Raw genomic sequence first — 23,084 nt, forward strand, 5'->3', positions numbered from 1 at the left:
TACCGAAACACTTAACTATGAAATGTTACCGTCTGGTTTTTTTAAATCTAATTTGTGGTATTAAACCATATTAAAAATTGTGGTTAATTCTATAGATCTATCAATTTTCGAAACTTAAACGGATACGTTGATATTTTATGAGTTTTTATAAGTTTTTATAAGGTAAATGTAGTATAAGTTTTCTCTGCACAAGCTACTCGATCGCCTAGTGCTAAATATAAACTCGAATTACTTTAAAATTAATTATCCAAAACTGGTTATGGACCAGTCGAAATTTGCATCGAACCATTGTTAATCATTTAATAATCAGTCGTTATGAATTAATCAAAAAGTCAATACTCGGCAAATACTTTACGGTTTAAATTTCAAAAGTCGATAGAGCTCTACTGGGGCAGAGCGGATGGTAATTTTAGCGGCTCAACAATAGGTATTATTGTAAAAAAATATAACACAAGCGAAAATTTGTCCAAAAAGAAATAAACTACAAAACGGCAATTATTGTTGCAAGCGACAACTAGTGTGTTACGTTAAATGTACCACCCTGTGTGTATATGTCTATAAAGCGCATTAGCAAAAAATGCATTCACTCCGGGGAGCCTACCTTATGTCTTAGGCGTTTCCGGCTGTTTTCTCTTCCCCTATATGCACGCTGGGCCTAAAACATGAAAACGGAACGTTACAATATTTAATAATGTTATGGCGTAGCACGTTTGCTTCTTGGATATAAAAAAATAAAAACAGCATAAGGCCATAGTATAGTGTATATTGTTTATAATATTATTCATTTACAACCAAATCGTTTACTACAATAGGTATATCACTAAACAGAATTGTTTTCTTTCGGCTCAGAACTTGAATATGATATTTTAGTATTTTTCAATGATTTTACTGCTTTTTGTTTTTTGGACAATTTCCACCCAAACAATATGATATAACTCGACCTGTAACTCAAACGTTTAATACGACAAGTGGTTGCTTTTTATAATGATGTATTTTTTTTTCTTATTTGATATTTTAAATAATTTGTTTTATATATTGATTGTGTATATTTATAGCGATAAATCTGACTGACATTGCAAAATGTATACTATATTATTATGTTTTTTTTTAGTCTTTAAATTCAAACTAACGTCAGAGGTTTTCAGTCTGACAGGTCTAAAAGGGTGGACTCGAAGCAATAGTTATTTTTACCATATACCTATATCATAGCTGCTAAAAGCTAAACAAAAGGCGAGATTTGTGGGTCGTCATCGCTGACGTTTTTGAAGTAGTTTTGTCGGTAAACATTTTTTATTACAATACATAAAATCTATAGATAAATGTATTATGTACACGTTATATACTTGTAGAGTGCATTTGTAACGATAAAAATTACAAATTTTATTTCCAATAGTCAATATGCGTTAAGTAAGTTATATTATTGGAATAGATGAAATATAAAATATTTGTAATAATAACAGCTTAACCAATACCTACAACCAATAAATGAGCATTTAAACAACTTAAGTTCGTGGGGTTCTAACACTTATTGGATGAGACCATATACAATTTTCTAAATTTCAGTTAACCTCTAATTATAGTATGCAAAATAATAATTAAAATATATTTACTAAACATATTTACTGGATCATTGCGAATCAATCGCTATAGGAGTATGATATGAATTTTTATAATTATTTTATTGTATAATTTACCGCGCAAACGGTGAAACATATTTTGCATTCAACTTGAGTAATATTTACATTTACAAATTTCTGCGATAGACATCCAATGCTTAGCGTTAATTTCAGGTACGGGTTTTCTTAGTAAGCAAAATGCAATCTACTTGTATGCACCTCTAAGAAATCCAATAACCGACTACATCAATTTTAACTGTTTATTAGATTTTACTTCTCAGAAAGGGACGCATTACTGTCAATGTAAAAGAAATTGAGTTATGCAAAATTATAATCGCAAAAACCGAGTTTATATAAAATATAAATCATACACATTTTTTCAAATAAAAATTTTCCAAACCGTGCGCATCATATAATACAATATATTATGTATAATAATGTATATACAATGCAGGTGCTTTTGGTGTGCGAATCAAGTGTTAATCGCAGCAACTGACTTCGGTAAGTATTGCGTTCTTATATGCTTATGGCCTATTCGAAAGGTTATCCAGACAAACTAAGAGCGGCAAACAATAAACGTCTTCGTCGTTTAAGCCGGATAGTAATTACTCTAAACGCCACCCGAATGGCGAATAAATTAATGAAAAAAGTGTGTAATCATACTTTTTTTAATTAAAAACCATTGTAAAATATTGTTATTTTTTTTTTTAACCGAATGGACAAAACTAAATCGATGTGCTAAAAGATTAAATAATTTATATAATAATTAAAAATAACAATAAATATGATTTAATAATAACGCTATGAACAATCAAATAATTATTAATGTAATTGATTAATATTTAATACCTAACGATAATAGTATTATGCCACAAGTAACAGTAATTCTGCTTTGCCAGTTTATTGTTACACATTCCTGTCTTTTGCAATAATCATTAGTTCATCTTGGCCATGGTTTCGGCGAAACCGATTGTTTTTCTTACAGTTATTTATTTCGGTAGCAAGCGCAAACTTTTGATAGAAAACCAATTATGTGATGTGTTTTAAAAAAGTTATAAAAGTCAACACGGATTTACTCGAATCATTTATCTATTTTTTTTTTTTATTAAAGAAGATTATTATTTTATGGAAATTGAATTTATTGTTATTGAATTTGGGGTTGCCGTTTTTAATAACATAAAACCTAGATGCATACAGAAGTCGTGGTTGACTCTAAATGTAATATTGGTGGATGTTTTGATTAGGTGAAATATATTTGGGAGAGAAACAACTCGGCTGGCCCAATATAATAGTCCTCGCTGTTTAATTTTTACAGCTAGTCTTAAAATCTTCAATATAAATAACTAAATTTAATGACACATATTTTATAAACAAAAATTATTATTGATAGTAAAATAAAATATTTTATATCTTGTTCTAAGCAATACATTAAACATTCGAATACGCATTCTGGAGAATCTAATAAAATATTAAATTGCAATTCTATCAAGAGATCAGATTTTAAACGATACATGTATACTTTAATGCAATGTAATTAAAATACAATGTAATATTATTTTAATAACAAGCTAGTTGGCAAAATAATAACTCGTATACACGAATGTACCCAAATTGCCTAACCAAAGTGCCGTATAACCGCGATAATGTAAATTTTAAGTTTCTTAGATGGAGACCTATTAAATTGTAATCATAATATTAGATAAATAATATTTTTTTATAATCAATTTACTATTTTATCAGCATACCAGTTATTATTAGTTTTCTCATTGAGTAAATAATGTATTCACCTCCAGCTGATACGTGTGTTGATTATACTTTATCTTAAAAGTTTTATCAGAGAATAATTGTAATTTAAAAATTGTTTTTTTTTAATATATTATAGTACAAAACTATAAGATTACCTTTGTTAGTATTTTCTAGAGCGCTATCGATTTTTGAAACTTGAACAAGAATTTAACTAACTTTTTAAATCAAGATTAATTTGCTGAAAATTATGAATGGCCGATAACCAGTTTTGGATAGTTACTTTAAGAAATATTCAACTTTAAAACTTTGCATGGAAGGAAAGGTGGAGTGTAGTATTAATCGTTAATAACTTTAAAAGGGCTATTCAAAACTGGTTTCCGATCGTTAACAATTTGCAGCAAATTATACTTTAAGTTAAGTTTTTTTTAAGTCGATAGAGATCCAAGCTCTATGCTTTTGAAAAAAAACAATAAAATTCCAATTATATGAAGAGAATATCAGTGCCTTATCCTGTTGAGCGCTTTAAGTTTAAGTTGAAAAATATGTACATTTTTTGAGTGAATTTCCAAATTTAGAACAGGAAAGAATAGAATTTTTAAATTGTTGGCTCAATAAACTACCTTTACTTAAGTAAAGTATTTTTATTTTTAAGCCAAATACTAGCAGATATATTTATTTCTTTCTCCGAGTTTCGTCTTAGGTTCCATCCATCGAATCAAATCTATGTGTTGTCCTCGTCCACGCTTAGCTATAATATCATGTAAATTGCAGTACGTGCGGAAAGTATAGAATCGTTTGGTTATTATTTTTTTTATCTTTCGTAGACTTGGAAAGACAATATAATCTACTTTTGTGTTAATGCTGAACACGTTTTGCCGAGCACCGGAAAGGACTATGACCGGATTATGAGATATTGGCAGATGCATTTTATTTATGTAACACTGCGAACGCCTAACAAGAATCAATATTGGGTCGGTTTCATTTTTTTTATCTAGTACGTGATAAACAAAGTGATAAAATACAACAAGTACTTGTAAAAATGTTCTGACAGATGCAATTTTCACAAGCCTCATATTACCGGAATAACGTGCCCTAGTTATTTTTTTTTTATGCTCATAACACTGCACAATATTACAATACACATATAGCATTTTTGACCATAACACTATAAAAGGTTATGAATTTATTATTAGATTATATATTTTAGGTTATTTTTTTTTTATAGAATTGTTTAACCTTATTCGCGGTTTGAAAAATATGAATTATTCAAAATATGCTCCAGTTTCGACATAATCGTAGTCATACTGTAGTATACTAGTATAATAGCCAACCAGAAGAGCTGACTAATGTGTACTATGCCAACACCGACACGAACCCACACACCTTGATAATATTTTTATCTACGTTCACAAGACCAAAGGTAGGTATTTGCCCATAGTTTTCGCCTAGATAATGTTAACATAAACTACACGTTTACTTTTATAGAACAATTTTAGATTATTCTTTAAATTATTAATTTGGTGGTAATATTATTGTAGTAATACAATAGTTACCGATACAATCAATGAGCAACGCAGCTCTTCTCGCTCATAATAGTTTTTTAACTGTTTTTCTTGTTTTCGATTTGTAGGTGTAGTTTTAGGGTTTAAGGCCTAAAAATTAAACTGAAAGTAGATCTAGAATATACCATATAGGATTTTCTCAAAAATATTAAGGCAAACTTTTTTTTTTTTTTTATAAACCTTAATAAACTAACACATTATGTGTTAATACCTTAATTTTATAAACTATCAAAAAACCGGATAAAATGAGTACACTGAACCTAGTAAACGTTCTATGTTGCAGTGTGCGAGTGAATTAACAACAAAACTTGTGTTTGAAACATATTTCTCGGTGTTTGTTCTGAATTACTTAATGGTCAACGGCAACGACTTATTAGAAAAGATGAACGATCAATACTAGTAGTTTGAATTCTTATCATAAAAATAAAAACATTGTGTCGTGAATATGTCTTATGCTATACCTGCCTGTATAAGAAGGAATTTTTAATATAACAATAAACCGCACCCAATAGCTTCTAATACTCGTATATCATTATGTTTATGTTCATTTCTTTCCCATCCATTCCCTCCCCTCTCTTTCCCTACAACTCTTCTGTCCTTTCCTCTACCTACCCACTCTACTGGTCATTTCTCACATCCTATTCTACTTTTCCTGTCTTATCCTTTTTTTCCCTTCTCCAGCTAACTCTCCCCACTCTCGGCCATAACACAACATATTTATGTCAATATCGTTTTAAACACATTTTTTTCCATTGCAACAATGTGTAGTACATCTTACTAAGTACTAAGTAAGTAAGTAATCTTCAATACCATCTACAGACTCACGTCGAATGTGAATTTATCACATTCGGTTATAATATTCTCTGTAGACCTGTAGCCTCTCCCCGTTCCATACATGCTCCGTCCCTGTCACGTGGGACTGTATAGTAATTAAACGATTTAAACGCTTATATGCGGTTATTATAGCATGACATCACCGTGATGCTGCACGGCTAAGCCCTGAAAAGTTTTCGAATTTTACCGCAGTCGCATAATGTGTTAAACACATAACATATTCAACGTCAAGAGAAAAACCTCTGCGGCAAACCACGATGCTATCGATGCGTACAATTTGGATATTTGAAAGTTTTAACGAATGGTGTTGGCGAAAACTTTTGCACAAACACGTTTACGGTAATAATCCCAAATGATAATAATAATGCTAATAATAATAACAATGCAAGTGATTGCAAAGTAAAACCAATACTCCAAAATCGTCATACGAGACTTGAGTGAAAAACAAAATAGTACTGTTTAGCGAAAACACTAAGAAGAGACTGAAGTACATGTTATTTAATTAACATTTTAACTTACTGAAAAAATTTATCGGTTTTCATACCTAAATCTCGGCTTGTACTTGTTCACCTGAATTTCGAACAAATTATAAATTTCTACTACCACTAGCATAAATGTAGGCAACTCGCTGAAGTAATTAATAATACTGTTAACATTATGAGTATTTTATAAGCCAACAGGGAAGACATGCCGACTTAATGGTTTTGCGTGGTCCAACAAGTTTAGAGTTGTGCATCCCACTCGTGGTAACCCGCATTAACTTTTGTCAGGAAATGGCAGAGGAATTATACAGCAGCTGTTGTCCATCAACTTATAGTTGGCTAGATTGTCAAAAATTCCACCGGACACGACATTTAATAATAACACAGCTCAACACTTGTTTGTTTTCGGGTGAGATTTTTATCTAACTTGTTTTAACGGTACATTTACTTTAAATTTAAAAAAGTTCTTGCATTACAATATTTAATAATTAATAATAATTAATATTCATTCATATTAAGAATTTTTTTTTATTACCTATTATACTTAACTTTTAAAAGAGTTTCCATTAATAAATAATTGATTGCTTAACAATATAGATGAAACTACTAGCATAAATGTAAGCCTTTGTCAGTAGTAGTTAATAATACTATCGTTATTACTATTTTATAAGTCGACAGAGAAGACATGTCAATTTAATCGGAATACACTCGTACCTCAATTTTTAAAAGGTAAAGGCTGAGGGCACTGCAACAGCAGATGTTGTTTGTCATAGATCAACAATTTTTTTCTTTTCGGGTCAGATTTTTTTTTTTACATATTTAAAAATTATAATTGTTTGCTTCCATGCGGTGTTGAGGGAATAATGTTTTTACAAAATAGTATTTTTACTTTTGCTTCATTAAAAAAGAGTACGCTGGATAATATTTTATTCTTCTAATCCCGTGGTTTGGGAGTAACCATTAGCTGTATTCTAATTATTAGATCATACGATTATGATTTAAAAACAACATACTAATTTACTTGATTTGTTTGCACATTATTCACTGATTTTCGTAAACACTAAAAACGTGGTAACCGTTGCATTGAAATATGTTCTGACATTTATTTTTAAATCTGAAATAACATTATAATAATCCAAGGGCACATTTAAAAATTAGAACCCCACAAAGCCAATAAATGAATTCTACTTTTCACTTAAACATTGTTTTATCTAAATGTAAGATTTTAATTTAGAAACTAAATAAATATTTTATAGTTAAATAATATTTTTATTTTCATCGTCTGTTTCCTGTTCAACTAAAAGTTTAAAATGTTTAGACTCCTTAAGACGCACTATCGAGGTGTATACATTGAAGTTAACTCCCCGATTTTTCGTCTTGACTTGCGTGATGTACATATCAGCGACTGCAATTATTTGTTGCCCCGAATCGGAGACTTTTGAATAATTTATGTTATATTTTTTAGCGATTTCATCAATCATCCACAAGTTGCCGATATCATTTTCCGTTATCGGGTCGGAAAATTTAGTTAAAACCCTATTGTCCGAGGTCATTTCTTTAATGAAAGTTAATATGCTACTAATGTGTTCATCGAACAGTGAGACTATTATGTAATTCCAAGCGTACGTTTCAAGTATTTGTATAACCTTTTCTAAATGCTGATCGTAGTGCTGTCCAACGAAAGAGGCGAAATCTTTCAGAAAAGTGACCAATTTTTGGTTGTAATTGCTGTAAAATTGATTTATTAGAATACAGAATTGTTTTAATTTTGAATTGTATGCTAATAAATTCAGTTTCATGTTTATCAAATGCACAATAACGATTCTCAAGAACACGACCTTGAGAGTAGTTACGACATGGTTTTGTAGCGCTATAAAAGAGTTAATGTACTTGAACAGTGGCACATCAAAGATATAAGTGTCCTGGTGAAGCTTAAGGAACCAATCCACTACAGGTTCGCTGTCGACGCGAACTCCGAAAGTCTTTATTAAATCATCAAAGTCGTCCGTGTTTTCCTTCAAATGCGACAACCGCAACTGTTCGAGTCCGATGCCCGACGATTCTCTACTTGTGTATTCTTTTGTTATGCAATAAAGATGGTTATGGATTCGCTGAGCTGAAAATCTTGCCTTGTTGGACTCCGTCGTTTGACCATGCATGACTTCTTTGATCTTGTCCACGTACTTGATTTCTTCGACCACACAAGTTTCTCGGTCGTACACCGTACAGCCATAGGACTCGGTGAACTCCTCGAGCACTGTTTCCAAGGCGGCGTTCGAGGCTAATAGAATATCTGTATTTTCGATATCGGCATCTCCCGACCCCCAAGACTCGTCTACCTGTGTATTGTATAAATATAATAACCACATGACGTCCAAAAACATTAACTTTTTGCTACCATCCCGTATGTTTATTGTGGTAAGCCCGTAATGGATTATGTACGCGGTTTCTTCGGTGAATGTTAACTTTGTCAGTTCTGGCGAGTTCAATTTTGTCAGATAAACGTGTACCAGTGCGCTGCACACGAAACTACAATGTATTTCATCGTCGAAAGTCGAAATATAATGATCTACAAACTCAGAATTCCTCGTCAGGATCTCGTCTGGGCTTAATTTTCGTCTTCCAATATAACCTCGGTCTTGCATGGCTGACTGTGCACTTGAAAACATTGCCCTCGTATATCCTTTCGTAAAGTGCAACTGGTCGTTCATCGCGTTAGTGACACTCAGACAAGACATTACCAATGAAACAAGAGAAATCTTTAGAGTCGTCATTTTGTGTATTGGTAACTACGTATTGCTGGCCACGTCAGTTATATGCACACTATTTGTTTTTGTAAAAATGTTAACGCAATGCTGGATGTTGTTTTTCGGTTTCTCGACTTACAATAACACAATTGTATTATATTAAGTTCATACGCTCATACTTTTATGGAAGCATGAAAATACCAGCAGCTGTATTTTTGGTTTAACTACGCATTTAACACCATAAATATTTATTTGGCCGGTACAGGGGATAACATCGTTTACTGAATACTTTAACAAATAACGAGTTACACAAATAAATCTATATTTTACTTGTTCTCGCGGTACAATATTAAAAATTTTAACAGGTAAAGGCTAAGGAGCACTGCAACAGCAGCTGTTGTTTGTAATAGCTCTTCACTCGTTTTTTTCTGACTAATTTGTTTTTTGCCGAGGAAGCTTTATTTTTTACAAAAGTGTGTTTTTACATTTTATTCATCATAGAGGAAAGTACCCTAGAAAAAAAATGAGGGGCCCCATAAAAATCAACACAAAACACAACAAATAAAACTAATGTTTTCAAATTTATAATAGTTATGGCACTCCATACGTTTTTTAAAAATAGTCGAATGAGGTCCAAATTTGTATAGCATAATATGTTAACTTATATTACGACCGATAAACCATAAAAATATAATAAATCCTTGCCTATAGAAGTGGGGGAAGCTTTTTCTGTTATCTTGCTTTTAGGTGAAATTTGATACTTAAAGTTTGACAATTGGACTGAAGGTAGATCTAAATTGGGCGATAACTAACATCATTTGTTCATAAATCTGTTAACAATACTTTTTTTTTAATTATTCAGGAAATTCCCCCCAGAAAAAGTCAAAAATTACATATTGAGCATTACCAATTTTTAGTTTGCTATATGTGAGTGAATCAAGAGCCAAAAGATATTTAAAATTGTTTTCATTCTATTGTTAATTACGATTCATAGGTAAGTATAGTAACAAATTATTATCTGTTTCTTAGTTCACAATAACACAATTGTATTATATTGCGTTTGTACACTAATACTTTTTGCTCGTTTACTCAACTATAGACGATTCATTTACTCTTCTACTCAATTTAATTAACTATCTAACGTGACTCTAAGGTTTGACTTGTTTACTCGTTTTCTCAGTTTGTTCACTAGTTTTTACAATTTATTTAATCAGTAACTTGTATAAATTACTCAATATTAGGGTATTTTATTCATCCCGCTTCTTTATATAAAAAAGTATAACATGGAGAGTATAATTTCTTAAACACAAAAAACCTTAATCGTTGCTTTAAAATATGATCTGCCATTTATTTTTGAAACTGAAATAACATAATACTAATACAAGTGTACATTGGAAAATTAGAATATAACAAAGCCATTAATTTAATTTCAATAACTAATACAATTTTCTTGGATATATGCGTTTAACTTAAATAAAGTTTTTATCTAATTCAAAGATTATAAATTAAAATAAAATACATATTTTATAGATTAATGATATTTTTATATAATCGTTTAATTTTCAGCGACTTGTTGGCGGCTCAACCAAAAGTTGAAAATGTTTGGACTCCTTAAGACGCGCTATCGTGTTGTGTACTTTTAAGTCGACACCATAATTTATTTTCTTGATTTCTCTGATGTATGTATCAATGACTGAAATTATTTTTTGCGCCGAATCCGAGTCTTTTGAATAATCCATGTTATATTTTTTAGCGATTTTACCAACATCAATCAAGTTGCTTAAATTATTTTCGTTCAAAGGGTTGCAAAAAGCAGCTAATACGCTATTATTAGACGTCATATTTGTTAGTGAACTATATACACTTCTAATGTGTTTATCAAGCTGGGAGACTGTGACCTTACCAACAAGAAAAGTATCGAATATTTCTATTATCCTTTGCAAATCTTTATCTTCGAGTTGTCCAATGAAAAAAGCTAAATCGTACAAAGAAGTGATCATTTTTTGGACGTAACTGACGAAAATTTGGTTTAGGAAATACATTTGTTGTGTTATTGTATGAGATGTTAAAACCTGCTTCATGTTCATCAAATATACAATAACGATTCTCATGAGTATCGCCTTGAAAACAGTTATGACATGGTTATGTAGATTTATAAATGAGGTAATGTATACATGCAGTGGCACGTTAACAATATAAGTGTACCGGTAAAGTTCGAGGAAATGGTTCACTATAGGACCGCTCTTCACTTGACCACCAAACAGTTTTATTAAATCGTCAATGGCATCCTTCTTCTCCTTTAGATGTGACAACCGCAACTGGTCAAGACCAATGCCCGACATTTCTTCACTTGTGTAATTATAACGATTAGTTTGTCGCTGAACTGAAAATCTTAGCTTGTTCCAATCCAGTGTCAACGGTACGCTCGTCTTTAGCCCATGCGCGACTTCCTTGATCTTGTCCACGTACTTGACTTCTTCGACTTCACAAGTTTTTTGGTTGTACACCTTACACTCGTTTGACTCGGTGAACCGTTCAAGCACTGTTTCCAAGGCGTCGTTTGAGGCTATTAGTATACTTCTAAAGTCGACAAAGGCGTCTCCCATCCTGGACGACTCGTTTATCTGTGAATTGTATAAATATAACAACCACATGACATCCAGAAGCGACGAATTTTCGCTGCCAAGCGCGAAGGAGACCATATATGCGGCTTCTTCGGTAAACGTCACCTCTCCCAGCTGTTCCGACGAGTTAGCCTTTGTCAAATACACGTGTACTAATGCACTGAACACAAAACTGCATTCCAATTCATTACCCAAGGTCAAAAAATAGTTGGCTACAAACTTGGGATCCTTTTCCATGATCTCGTTTCTGGTCAAAATTCTTCTTCCATTGTAACCTCGGTCTGGCAAACCTAACTCCAACACATCAGCGAAGTGATCATTGAGATCCGCCGTTACTCTCTCCCATGATTCTTCCCAATTGTTTTCTTCCAAAGAGTTGCCCAAACCTTGTGCTTCCATCGAGTTGTCCGGCACGTTGGTTACAGACAGACAAATCATAGTCATTAAAACAAGAGAAATCTTTAGAATCTTCATTTCGAGTAATTGGTAACTACGTTTTGCTACTAAATGACACGTTGAATGTATTCACACTTTTTTTTTGTAACCGCAACGCTCGATGTCGTTTTTCAGTTTCTTCACTAACAATAACACATTATTTGGGTTAAGCTCATACACTCATATTTCTATGGAAGTATAAAAAAAAGGTTAGTACGAAATACTAGCAGTTGTTTTATTTATTTAGCACCGCATAGTTATTATTTTCGCACCGTAAGTATTTATTTAGTCGGTACAGTTGAAAACGCCGTTTACTAAAAAGCGTCAACAATTCTCTGTACTTGTTTTCGGGGAACAGAACTAAATGATTTTTTGTATTACAATGTACAATGGTATCCTAATAATTCTGTGACTTGGAGCAAGAAGGGTCAATGCCAATTTTGTGCATAAATGAGTTAGTCCGCTAATTGCGAAAATTGAATCATTCTTTATATACTGTGAAAAAATCACACTCTGAGGCCAAACAATTAATTACTCATGAACAGTTTGATAAAAAAACTAACATAGAGCCTAATGGAAAATAAAAACTTCAAAGCTCATTTTCCGAAAGTTGCAAAAAGTGACATTGGCCCTTTTTGCACCAAGCCACAGAATTATAATTCATTGTTGTTAAAAAATGCTTTTGTATTACCTATTACTTTTACCTTATAACCGAATTTTATTAATAAATAATAATTACCATACTCAGCGAGCGATTATATTGATTGCTTAACCGTATAGCTACTATAACAAATGTATGCGGCTAGTTGTAGTAGTTAATAATACTATCGTTATCACTATTTTATAAGCTGACAGAAAGGAAATATCGCGGTTTTTCGTGGTCAGACAATTTAGGCAATGTTAGTAGGCATTTTTAAACTAAAAATGAAAAAATCACTGTTAATAAACGTAAAACGTATTTGTAGATATATAATATTAAGCTTCTATGCGGAGCTGAATTGTATTTCTATATTTGCTTTATTAAGAGGGATTTGCACTGAAAACGATTTTGTTCTTAATGTAGTCCCCTCTCTCCCTCAAAATCGAATAAAAACACCAAAAAAAGTGTATAAGCTTTTAAATTAAAAATAATTATAGCACTCTATAAGTTCTTTTAAAAAAAGTCGAATTTACCTCCAAATTAGTATAAAATAAACTTAGTTTTATTACGAGCGATAAACCATAAAATATCGTAAATCCTTTCCTCTAGAAGGGGTTGACATTTTTTCTTCGTCTCGATTTTTTAAGTGAAATTTTGAGGTTTAAAATAAAAAAAATTTGCCGAAAATAGATCTATAATAGAGCTATAACATATACGATTCTCTCATAAATCTGTTGGCAAACTCGTTTTTTATAGGGAAGAATGAAAAAAAGGCAAAATTACCCTTTAACCGTAGTTAATTTCTAGATTGTTTTAAGTGAGTAAATCAACAGCCAATATATGTTTGAAATTACTATCAATTTATTGTTAATTACAATACATAAAAAAGTGTGGCAATAAATTATTATAGACAGACAAACAACCCTAATCGTATCTACACTTATAACAAAATAAAAATGACTTTAAGGATGTTATTGCCAATGCTCGTATGAAGAAGATTCACTTTAAAGCATTTATTTGATTATCTTTATCTTATCATTTATTTTTTACTAGAATTTAATTGTTTTAATGCATTTAACACTTTTTAACCAGATGCTATAAATGTACTTAATACTACTTTATAAAGTAAAAATAAATTTTTTTGAGTTTTGGTTTCATGGAAAACGCTAATTAAAGAATTGTTTCAAATATGGAGCATTGTGCATACAAAGATGTATAGCATAAGCAGATAAAAACAATACATACAATCGTTCCATAAATCGAACATTGTGCAGTGAAGGGTTAACGATTAATCGAGTTTGGTTGTGTAATTCCTTTCGTGGTTCTAAAATTTAAACTATAATAGCTTTTAAAATAGTACTATTCAAAACTAGGTACCGATCAACAAGCAAATCAGCAAATCGTTATCAATTTTAAAAGTTAATTAAATACAAGGTAACATTTTATCGTTAACCACTCAATATCTCATTGGGTTTAATAAGAAATTAAATACTTTTTTCATTTTACGTTCATATGAATGTAAGGTTAGGTTTAAACTATGTAAAAATTAATAGATACGAAATTTATACAGTCTTTGCATCGCAAAATGGAGATATCATATATGGTTGATAGAGTACAGTATTTTTTATTCAATATATAAATATGTTTCTGAATGGGTCGAGAAGAACACCGTTTAACTGTTTAAAACCTTTTGTTGTCCGGTTATCGCTTTAATGGGACAAGGCGTACTTAACAAGATTGTACTAACTGCTACTGGCTTTTGATACACCACAGAAATTAGGCATTTATTAAGAGAAATATAATACCTTTACTAAATCATAGCAAACGAACAGATAATGAACAATTAAAACGCTAATATTTTATTTCCCTGCTAATACGTATATGGAATTATTTTTAATTCCATATACGTGTTCCCATTTAAAAAACACATTTATATATTTTTTACGCATAAGGGATGTATTTAAAAATATTGAAAATATAGTACAATATGTACCTAAGAGTATTGGAAAAAAATATTGTTCAAAATATTAATATCTTTCGAGAAAATGAGTGTCAAATCCTTAATGAACCACCCTGCATATTCCAAACCGCTACACTGCTTTCTTCAATTAGGCGCAGTTCGTACATGAAAGGTACTTTATTGGGCCAACAATTTAAAAAGTTCCCGCCTTCTTCAAAACTATGACAAACCAAACAAATATTTTTAACCCTTTCCACAAAAGGGAAAGAGACTTTTCGTCATTTCACTTTTTTAGGTGTAGTTTCAGGGCCTAAGTTCTGAAAATTAGACTGGTGACAGATATCTAAAGTGGAGCTATAACATGATGTACGACTTTCTCAAAAGTCTGTAGTCAAACTTTTTTTATTAAGGAAAAAACACCTAAAAATATCAACAGGTAACTAAAAAAAAATTGCTGATTGATTGCTAATAATTTAATATGACTACGATATATGGGAAAAAACTACTACTATAATTTATTACACATATATGATCAACCCTAATCGCATCCATCCTAATACACAAAATACAGATTTAAGCACATGTTGTCATTGCAAGTGCCATCTTTGTTATATAGTTATGCATAAGTTTTTTGTAGAAATTAAAAAAAAAAATTATTTTGTAAGCAACACGGTTGAAATATATTCGGTTGGTTTGTTCAAAGAGACTACGAGGACAAGTTCTTATTAAACTTAAATTGCGCACGCCGGGACGCGCGTGAAAGATAATAATTGTTTTCATAGGTGTTAAATCGACGTTTCATTTTTTCGTACGGGCAAAAAAAAACTACACTAGATACTGTTGTTGTGCTGTTGTCGATTCGTCATGATATTATAAAGACAAACCATTCGATAAAAATATATACCTACATGTTTTTGCTCGGATATTAAAAATTCTTCGAAAAATTAATTGTACCGACAAATTGTACACAATTTTACAATATTATAATGATTTCTGATTAGCAACGAGATGATACTCGAGTGAGCCCTTCCAGAAATAAACAAAAAAAATGCAACTTGTTTACAAGAATAAAAAGTACATTATTAAACGTAATTACATTTCTTCTTTACACACAAAATTTTCAATAAAGTAAAACCCAATAATATTATATCGGTTGTTGAATCATAAACTATAGGTACAAATTTAAATACATTGGGGTCCAACAACACCACACCACACTTATATTACAACAAACTGTCCGGACCCGGCGTTGCCCGAGGTTTAGTCTGTCAGGGCTGAGTAAAATAATTCCTCACTAATGCATAAAGGACAGACAAACAGACAGACAGATATTCATTTTTATATATTATATATTGATATATGTATAAATAAAAAAATATATAAAACATAATTTCATAACATAATATATTATGATATTTGTAATGTACGTCAACCTCTATATTGTTATTGTTTAAATTTACAACAAAACATTTATTTATTACAAATGTTATGTTTTAGTAATTATTTATTTTTCTTAAAACCTCCCATCTTTTTGACTTCACTATGCACCGCGCCGTTTCGACTATGCCCACCCTTTACCCAACGTTGGTACTGTTAAGTGTTTATTTAAAGACACACGCAGCTTAAAAAATATGTTAGAATTATTGTATTGTTTTGCACAGGCGGTTTTTACAAATATATTTTTTGAATAACAATCTATTACTCATACCTGAAAATATGTGTTATTGACAAAATAACAAAAAGCAAATATTAACGGGTGACAAAATATAATTGTACAAAAGCTATTGTGTGTTTTCAAAAATATATAGTTGTTCTTTGCTTTGTGGGAACCTTGAAAAATGTTGATATTTAGGGCCACATCTGGACTATGTGTATCGTGCCAAATTTCCAAAACTTAAGTTCTAGAATTAGGTAAACATAAAAAATCGAAGCAAGGTAAAATGCCTTCCATTTTTGGTTTTTGCGGGGTACTTTCCCTGTTGCTTCAAGTAGTTAATGTTTAAGTAGTCATTTGTAAACTGAAAGTGTAAAAATCGACCCCAGTTCTAAAAAACTTAATTTAGGCCCCTATACCTACTTTTTCCTAATAAATTGACATTTTATCGCGGTGTGTCGGAGCGAGATTGACTTTGTTATGTTATAATATAGTTCTAAAAATGTTTAATAGAATGTAACGAAATTGTGTATCATTATGATAATTATATCAGAAAACGTATATAAAATATATAATATGACGGCCGTTACTAAAAATCATGAATATGTTGTGTCCATTTTGTTCGCGGACAGCAATCACAAGGTGACAGAAAATTATCATGTGTATGCTAAATAGGTACAGTACCTATTAGATAAGCTTTACATCACAGATACGGACCGAAGCGTTATTAAAAAGTGATTTTATTAAGTAGTAATAAATTTAAACGACTTATCACCTCCGACAATGTGTTCCGTCACCACTATGCCCCTAACCCATTGTACTGGCTTTTGTATAAAATTACATAACAAGGAGAGAATACTTTCGTAAACACAAAAATCCTTAATCGTTGCATCAAATTATGATCTAACATTTATTTTTTAAATCTGAAATAACATTGTATAATATTAAAAGTGTACATTTGAAAATTAGAATACCACAAATACATTAATTTAATTCCAATTAAAACAAATACACTTTTCTTGAAAATATACGTTTAGCTTAAACATCGCTTTTATCTAATTGTAAGATTATAGTTTAAAATAAAGTAAATATTTTATGGTTAAATGATATATTTATTTTATCGTTTTATTTTCAGCGACAGTTTGCGATTCAATTAAAAGTTTAAAATGTTTAGACTCCTTAAGACTCACAATCGAACTGTGTACTTTAAAGTCAGTACCCTGATTTATTGCCTTGATTTGTCTGATGTATGTATCGATAACTGCAATTATTTTTTGCCCCGTATGGGATTTTCTTGAATAAACCATGTTATATTTTTTAGCTATTTTACCAACATTAATCATGTTGCCCGAGTCATTTTCGATCAAAGGGTTGGAAAAAGTAGCTAAAACGCTCTTATTGGACGTCATATCTTTTAGTGAACCAAATACACTATTAATATGTTTATCAAGCTGGGAGACTGTGACCTGACTAACAGGAAACGTATCGTATATTTGTATGACTCTTAGCAAATGCTGATCTACGGACGATCCTAGGAAAAAAGAAAAATCGTACATAAAAGTGATCATTTTTTTGTTGCAATTGCCAAAAAATTGATTAAGGAAATAAAATTGTTGTATTATTGAATGGGACGTTAAAATCTGTTTCATGTTCATCAAATGTACAATAACGATTCTCAAAAACATCGCCTTGAATATAGTTATGACATGGTTTTGTAGAGCTATAAATGAGTTAATGTATACTTGCAGTGGCACATTAACAATATAAGTGTCCTGGTAAAGTTCGTGAAAATGGTTCACTATAGGACCGCTGTCGACTTGAACGCCAAATAAATTTATCAAATCGCCTATGGCGCCAATGTTTTCCTTTAGATGTGACAACCGCAACTGGTCAAGTCCGATGCTGGACATTTCCTTACTTGTGAAATTATAACGATTAGCTCTTTGCTGAACTGAAAATCTTTCCTTGTTAGACTGCAGTGTCAACGGCACGCCCGTCGTTTGCCCTTGCATGACTTCCTTGATCTTGTCCACGTACTTGACTTCTTCGGCTTCATAAGTTTTTTGGCTGTACACCTTACACTCGTTTGACTCGGTGAACTGTTCAAGCACTGTTTCCAAGGCGTCGTTTGAGGCTAATAGTATATTTCTACAGTCGACAAAAGCGTCTCCCATCTTGAACGACTCGTCTATCTGTGAATTGTATAAATATAACAACCACATGACCTCCAGAAGAATCGAACTTTTGATCCCAAGCGCGAAGGAGACCATATATGCGGCTTCTTCGGTGAACGTTACCTCTCCCAGCTGTTCCGACGAGTTAGCCTTTGTCAAGTACACGTGTACTAATGCACTTAACACGAAACCGCATTCCAATTCTTTACCCAAGGACAAAAAATAATTTTTTACAAACTCGGAATCCTTTGCCAGGATCTCGTTCTTGGTTAAGTTTTGTCTTGCAATATGACCTCGGTCTGGCCAAACTCGCTGCAACACTACAGCAAAGCCAACATTCAGATCCGTCGTTGTTCTCTGCCATGATTTCTCCCATTCCTCTTCGTCGAATGAACCATTCGAATCGTTTTCCCCAAATAAGTCGTCCAAATCGTTTACCACCAATGGGTCGTCCGAATCGTTTTCATCTAATGAGTCGGGCATCGCATTGGTGTCATTCAGACAAAACATTATCATTAGAGCAAGAGAAATCTTCAGAATTGTCATTTCGAGTATATTTGGTAACCACGTATTGTAATTGCACTATTTTTGTGACAATATTAACGCAACGCTGGATGTGGTTTTTTCTGTTTATCGAATTCATATGGAATCATGAAACATAAGTTGGTGCGAAATATCAACAGTTGTATTTTGATTTAGCTACGCATTTAACACCATTGTTATTTATTTACAGATGAAAACACCGTTTGCTGAATACTTCGACCACTTGTTTTACTTGTTTTCGTGCCACAGTACTTTAAGTTTAAAAAAAAATCTTGTATTACAATTTATGATGTTTATCATATTAAATATAATTAATTATTATTTATAATATTTCCATTACCTATTATATTTACCTTTTAACCGATTTTTCATTAGTAAATAATAATTACCATAATCTAACCAGCGAAAGATGATGGCTTAACCGTATAGCTATTATAACAAGTGTAGGCAGCTGGCTGTAGTAGTTAATAATGCTGACATTAACACTATTAGATAAGCTGACAGGGAAAAAATGTTACGGTTTTGCGTGGTTAAACAATTTAGAGTGGTCCATCCCAATCGGCACTCATGAAACAAATTTGATTTCTTTTTAGTACACGTATGTCATGATTCATATATTATTCTATATAATTTGTTCAATCACAGCTCAACACTTGGTTTTTTTCAGGTAAACTTTTATTTTTTGGCTTATTCACAAATAATAATTTTTATCTTCAATGGAAAGCTGTGAATGCAATATTGTAGTTTTTTTAATATTAATTTAGGTTATGGAACAATGTTAGACGATAATAAAATGTTTAGCTTTTTTAGTACTTTCCAAAGTTGTTTATCTCTTTTATTTAAAAAAAACGATCTATACAATTTTAGTACAATAAATGCATATGACACAAGTGATTTATAGACAATGAAAACATAAAAAAGAGAAGCTGCCCACTGACGACACTCTTATTAACTTTGTTCTTTATTAATTGTTAGTGAGAAGGTCTCTGCACTACTTCCTTTTAAGTCTTTTTTGTTAGTTGTTGGGCATTGAGGGTAATGTGAGATTATTTACTAGGGGGTTTGGGTGATTTTAAAGATAATTGTGGTAACGTCTGTAATAGTCTATGGCCACTTGTGTTATTGTTTTTATTTGTAAATCTGAGTGTATAGTATGGTTTGAGATATAAGGTGGTGCATTAGTGATGAGACGGAGTATTTAATTTTGTGAGACTGTATTTTGTTAAGGTTCGAATTTTTAGCTGAGCCCCAGATTTAGACTCCATATATCCATAGCAGTTTAAGTAAGAGTTTAAAAATGGTTGGTTTTTGTGTGAAGGGGCAACTTCGATTTAGAACGCAGGAATCTTTTCAGAATGTTAAGACGTAAGTTCAGTTTAGTTTTAGTGGAGTGTATGTGGTGTATGCTTTACATCTACAAATACCCATTAAAGCGTTTATTTACAAGTGATTTATAATAATTTCTATAGACTTCACCTCCAGCAATGTGTTGATCACGTCCTCACTAGGCCCCTGTCCCATTGTACTACCTTATGTATAAAATAACATAAGATGGAGAGTATAATTTTGTATATACAAGAAATCTTAATCGTAGTTTTAAAATATAATCTTTCATTTGTTTTTGTAACTGAAATAACATAATAATAATACAAGTCTACACTTAAAAATTAAAACATCCAAATGCCAATCATTTTATTCTAATTAAAATAAAGTAAATAATACTTTCTTGGAAATATATGTTTCACTTAAATATTCTTATTATCTAAGTGCAAGATTTTTATTTAGAAACTAAATACATAATTTATACTTGAATGATATTTTTATTTTCAGCGTCTGTTTCCAATTCTACTAAAAGATTAAAATGTTTAGACTCTTTAAGACTCACTATCGAGTTGTATACTCCAAAGTTAACATTCATATTTAATTTCTTGATTTGCGTGATGTACATATTAGTGACTGAAATTATTTTTTGCATCGAATCGGAGTCTACTGAATAATCCATGCTATATTTTTCAGCGATCTTATTAATCATCCACTTGTTGCCAAACTCCTTGTCAGTCAACGGGTCGGAAAATGTTGTTAAAGCTTTACAATCCGAAGTCATGTCTTTTAGAGAAGTTAATACGGTACTAATTTTATTATCAAATAGAAAAATCATGTTATAACTCCAAAAAAACATATCGAAATATCCATATTACATTATATAAACGCTGATCGTAGACCTCTCCAACGAAAAAAATTAAATCTTTCAGAAATCTTATAATTTTTGGGTTGTAATTGTTGTAAAATTTATTTAATAAAAAATATTGTTGTATTATTGAATGGGATGCTAAAATCTGTTTCATGCTCATCAGATATACCATGACGATTCTCAATCCCATCGCCTTGAACATAGTTATGATATGGTTTTGTAGTGTTATAAACGAATTAATGTATTCGTGCAGTGGCACGTTAACAATACTAGTGTTCTCATAAAGTTTAAGGAAATGTGTTACTATAGGTTCACTGTTTACTTCAACACCAAAAATTGTTATCAAATCGTCAATGACGTCCATGTTTTCCATCAGATGCGATAACCGCAACTGCTTTAGTCCGATGCCCGACTTTTCTTTACTAATGTAATTAATCTTATTAGCTCTTCGTTGAATTGAAAATCTTTCCTTGTTGGACTCTGTCGTTTGACCATGCATGACTTCCCTTATCTTGTCCACGTACCTTATATCTTGGACTTTACACGTTTCTGGGTGGTACACCTTACAGCCGTATGACTCGGTGAAATCTTCTAGCACTGTTTTCAAGTAGGCGTTTGAGGCTAACAGCATGTTTTTATAATCGATATCGACGTCTCCCAACCGGAACGACTCGTCTATCTGTGTATTGTATAAATAGAATAACCACATGACCTCTAAAAACATCGACCTGTTGCCCGTGTTTACGTTGGGTAGCCCGTAGTTGATTATGTACGCGGCTTCTTCGGTAAATGTTAGCTCTTTCAGTTCTGGCGAGATATCTTTTGTCAGGTATACGTGTACTAGTGCACTGCACACGAAACTGCAATGTATTTCTTCTTTAAAAGTCAAAATATAGTTGTTAATAAACTCGGAATCTTTTGTCCAGATCTCGTCTCTAGTTAATTTTCGTCTTCCAATATAACCTCGGTCTTCCATATTTGACTGCGAAATTTCAAACATTGTCCTATTCCAACTGAACCACAAATCGTTTCTCTCTATTTGATTGTCCATCGCGTTGTTAACACTCAGACAAAATATTACCATTAAGACAAGTGAAATCTTCAGAATCGTCATTTCGAGTATTAATTTACCACGTACTGATACTAAATGCCACGTCTATTATATTCACGCTATTATTTGTAAATATGATAACGAAACGCTAGACGTGGTTTTTCTGTTTCTTTACTTACAATAACACAATTGTATTACAAATTCGTACACTCATATTTCTACAGAAGTATGAAAAACATATTGATACAAAATACATGCAGCTGATTTTGGATTTTGCTACGCATTTAACACTATCTTTATTTGTATAGCCGGTTTACCATGTAGTGAGTACTTACGAACTATACGAATAAATGTATATTAAACTTGATTGGAAAAACAGTAGATTAAGTTTTGAAAATTTTAAATTTTTCAACAATTTTATTAGGTAAATTCTGAGGAGTACTGTAACAGCTGCTGGAACAGCTCATTTTTTTTAGGTCGATTTTTAATTTTTCTCTTTTTTTACAAATTATAATAATAATTTTTAGCTCGCATGCGATGCTGTGGAATTATTGGTATTACTAAATGTTGTATTTTTTCGCTTCATCAAAGAAGAATGTATCCTGGAAAATATTTTGTTCTCTTTTTAGTCACGATTTATTGTATACTTTTAAAAAAAAAGTTCACCTTCCTTCTCATCAAAATTTCATAAAAACTTCCACAAATACACAAGCGTTTTACTTTAAAATATTTATGGCAATCAATCAAGTTTTTTATAAATGGTCGAATTAGCGTTAATTTTGTATGGAATATTTTTGACAAAGTACTATCAATGAACGTTGGCAA

General features: G+C 31.6%; 1 protein-coding gene across 4 annotated transcripts in view; it reads right to left on the reverse strand.

The window, feature by feature from the left end:
* LOC126847436 (diuretic hormone receptor-like) overlaps positions 1–23,084 on the reverse strand; it is a 131,148-nt gene that overhangs the window by 8,849 nt on the left and 99,215 nt on the right. For 2 of the 4 annotated variants that reach the window (XM_050587654.1, XM_050587653.1), the window contains exon 12: positions 602–655. The exons of the other annotated variants lie outside the window; for them this stretch is intronic. In XM_050587654.1, coding sequence (XP_050443611.1) covers positions 610–655 — 46 coding nt within the window. In that variant the 3' untranslated portion in view covers positions 602–609. The remainder of the gene's footprint in view (positions 1–601; positions 656–23,084) is intronic. 4 annotated transcript variants of the gene reach the window in all.

This window comes from Adelges cooleyi, unplaced genomic scaffold, assembly GCF_023614345.1.
Source record: "Adelges cooleyi isolate 19-005CV unplaced genomic scaffold, UGA_ACOO_1.1 ACOO_flye_CR_arks_rails_tigmint_CR_PRNA_108, whole genome shotgun sequence".
In the NCBI taxonomy this organism is placed as follows: domain Eukaryota; kingdom Metazoa; phylum Arthropoda; class Insecta; order Hemiptera; family Adelgidae; genus Adelges; species Adelges cooleyi.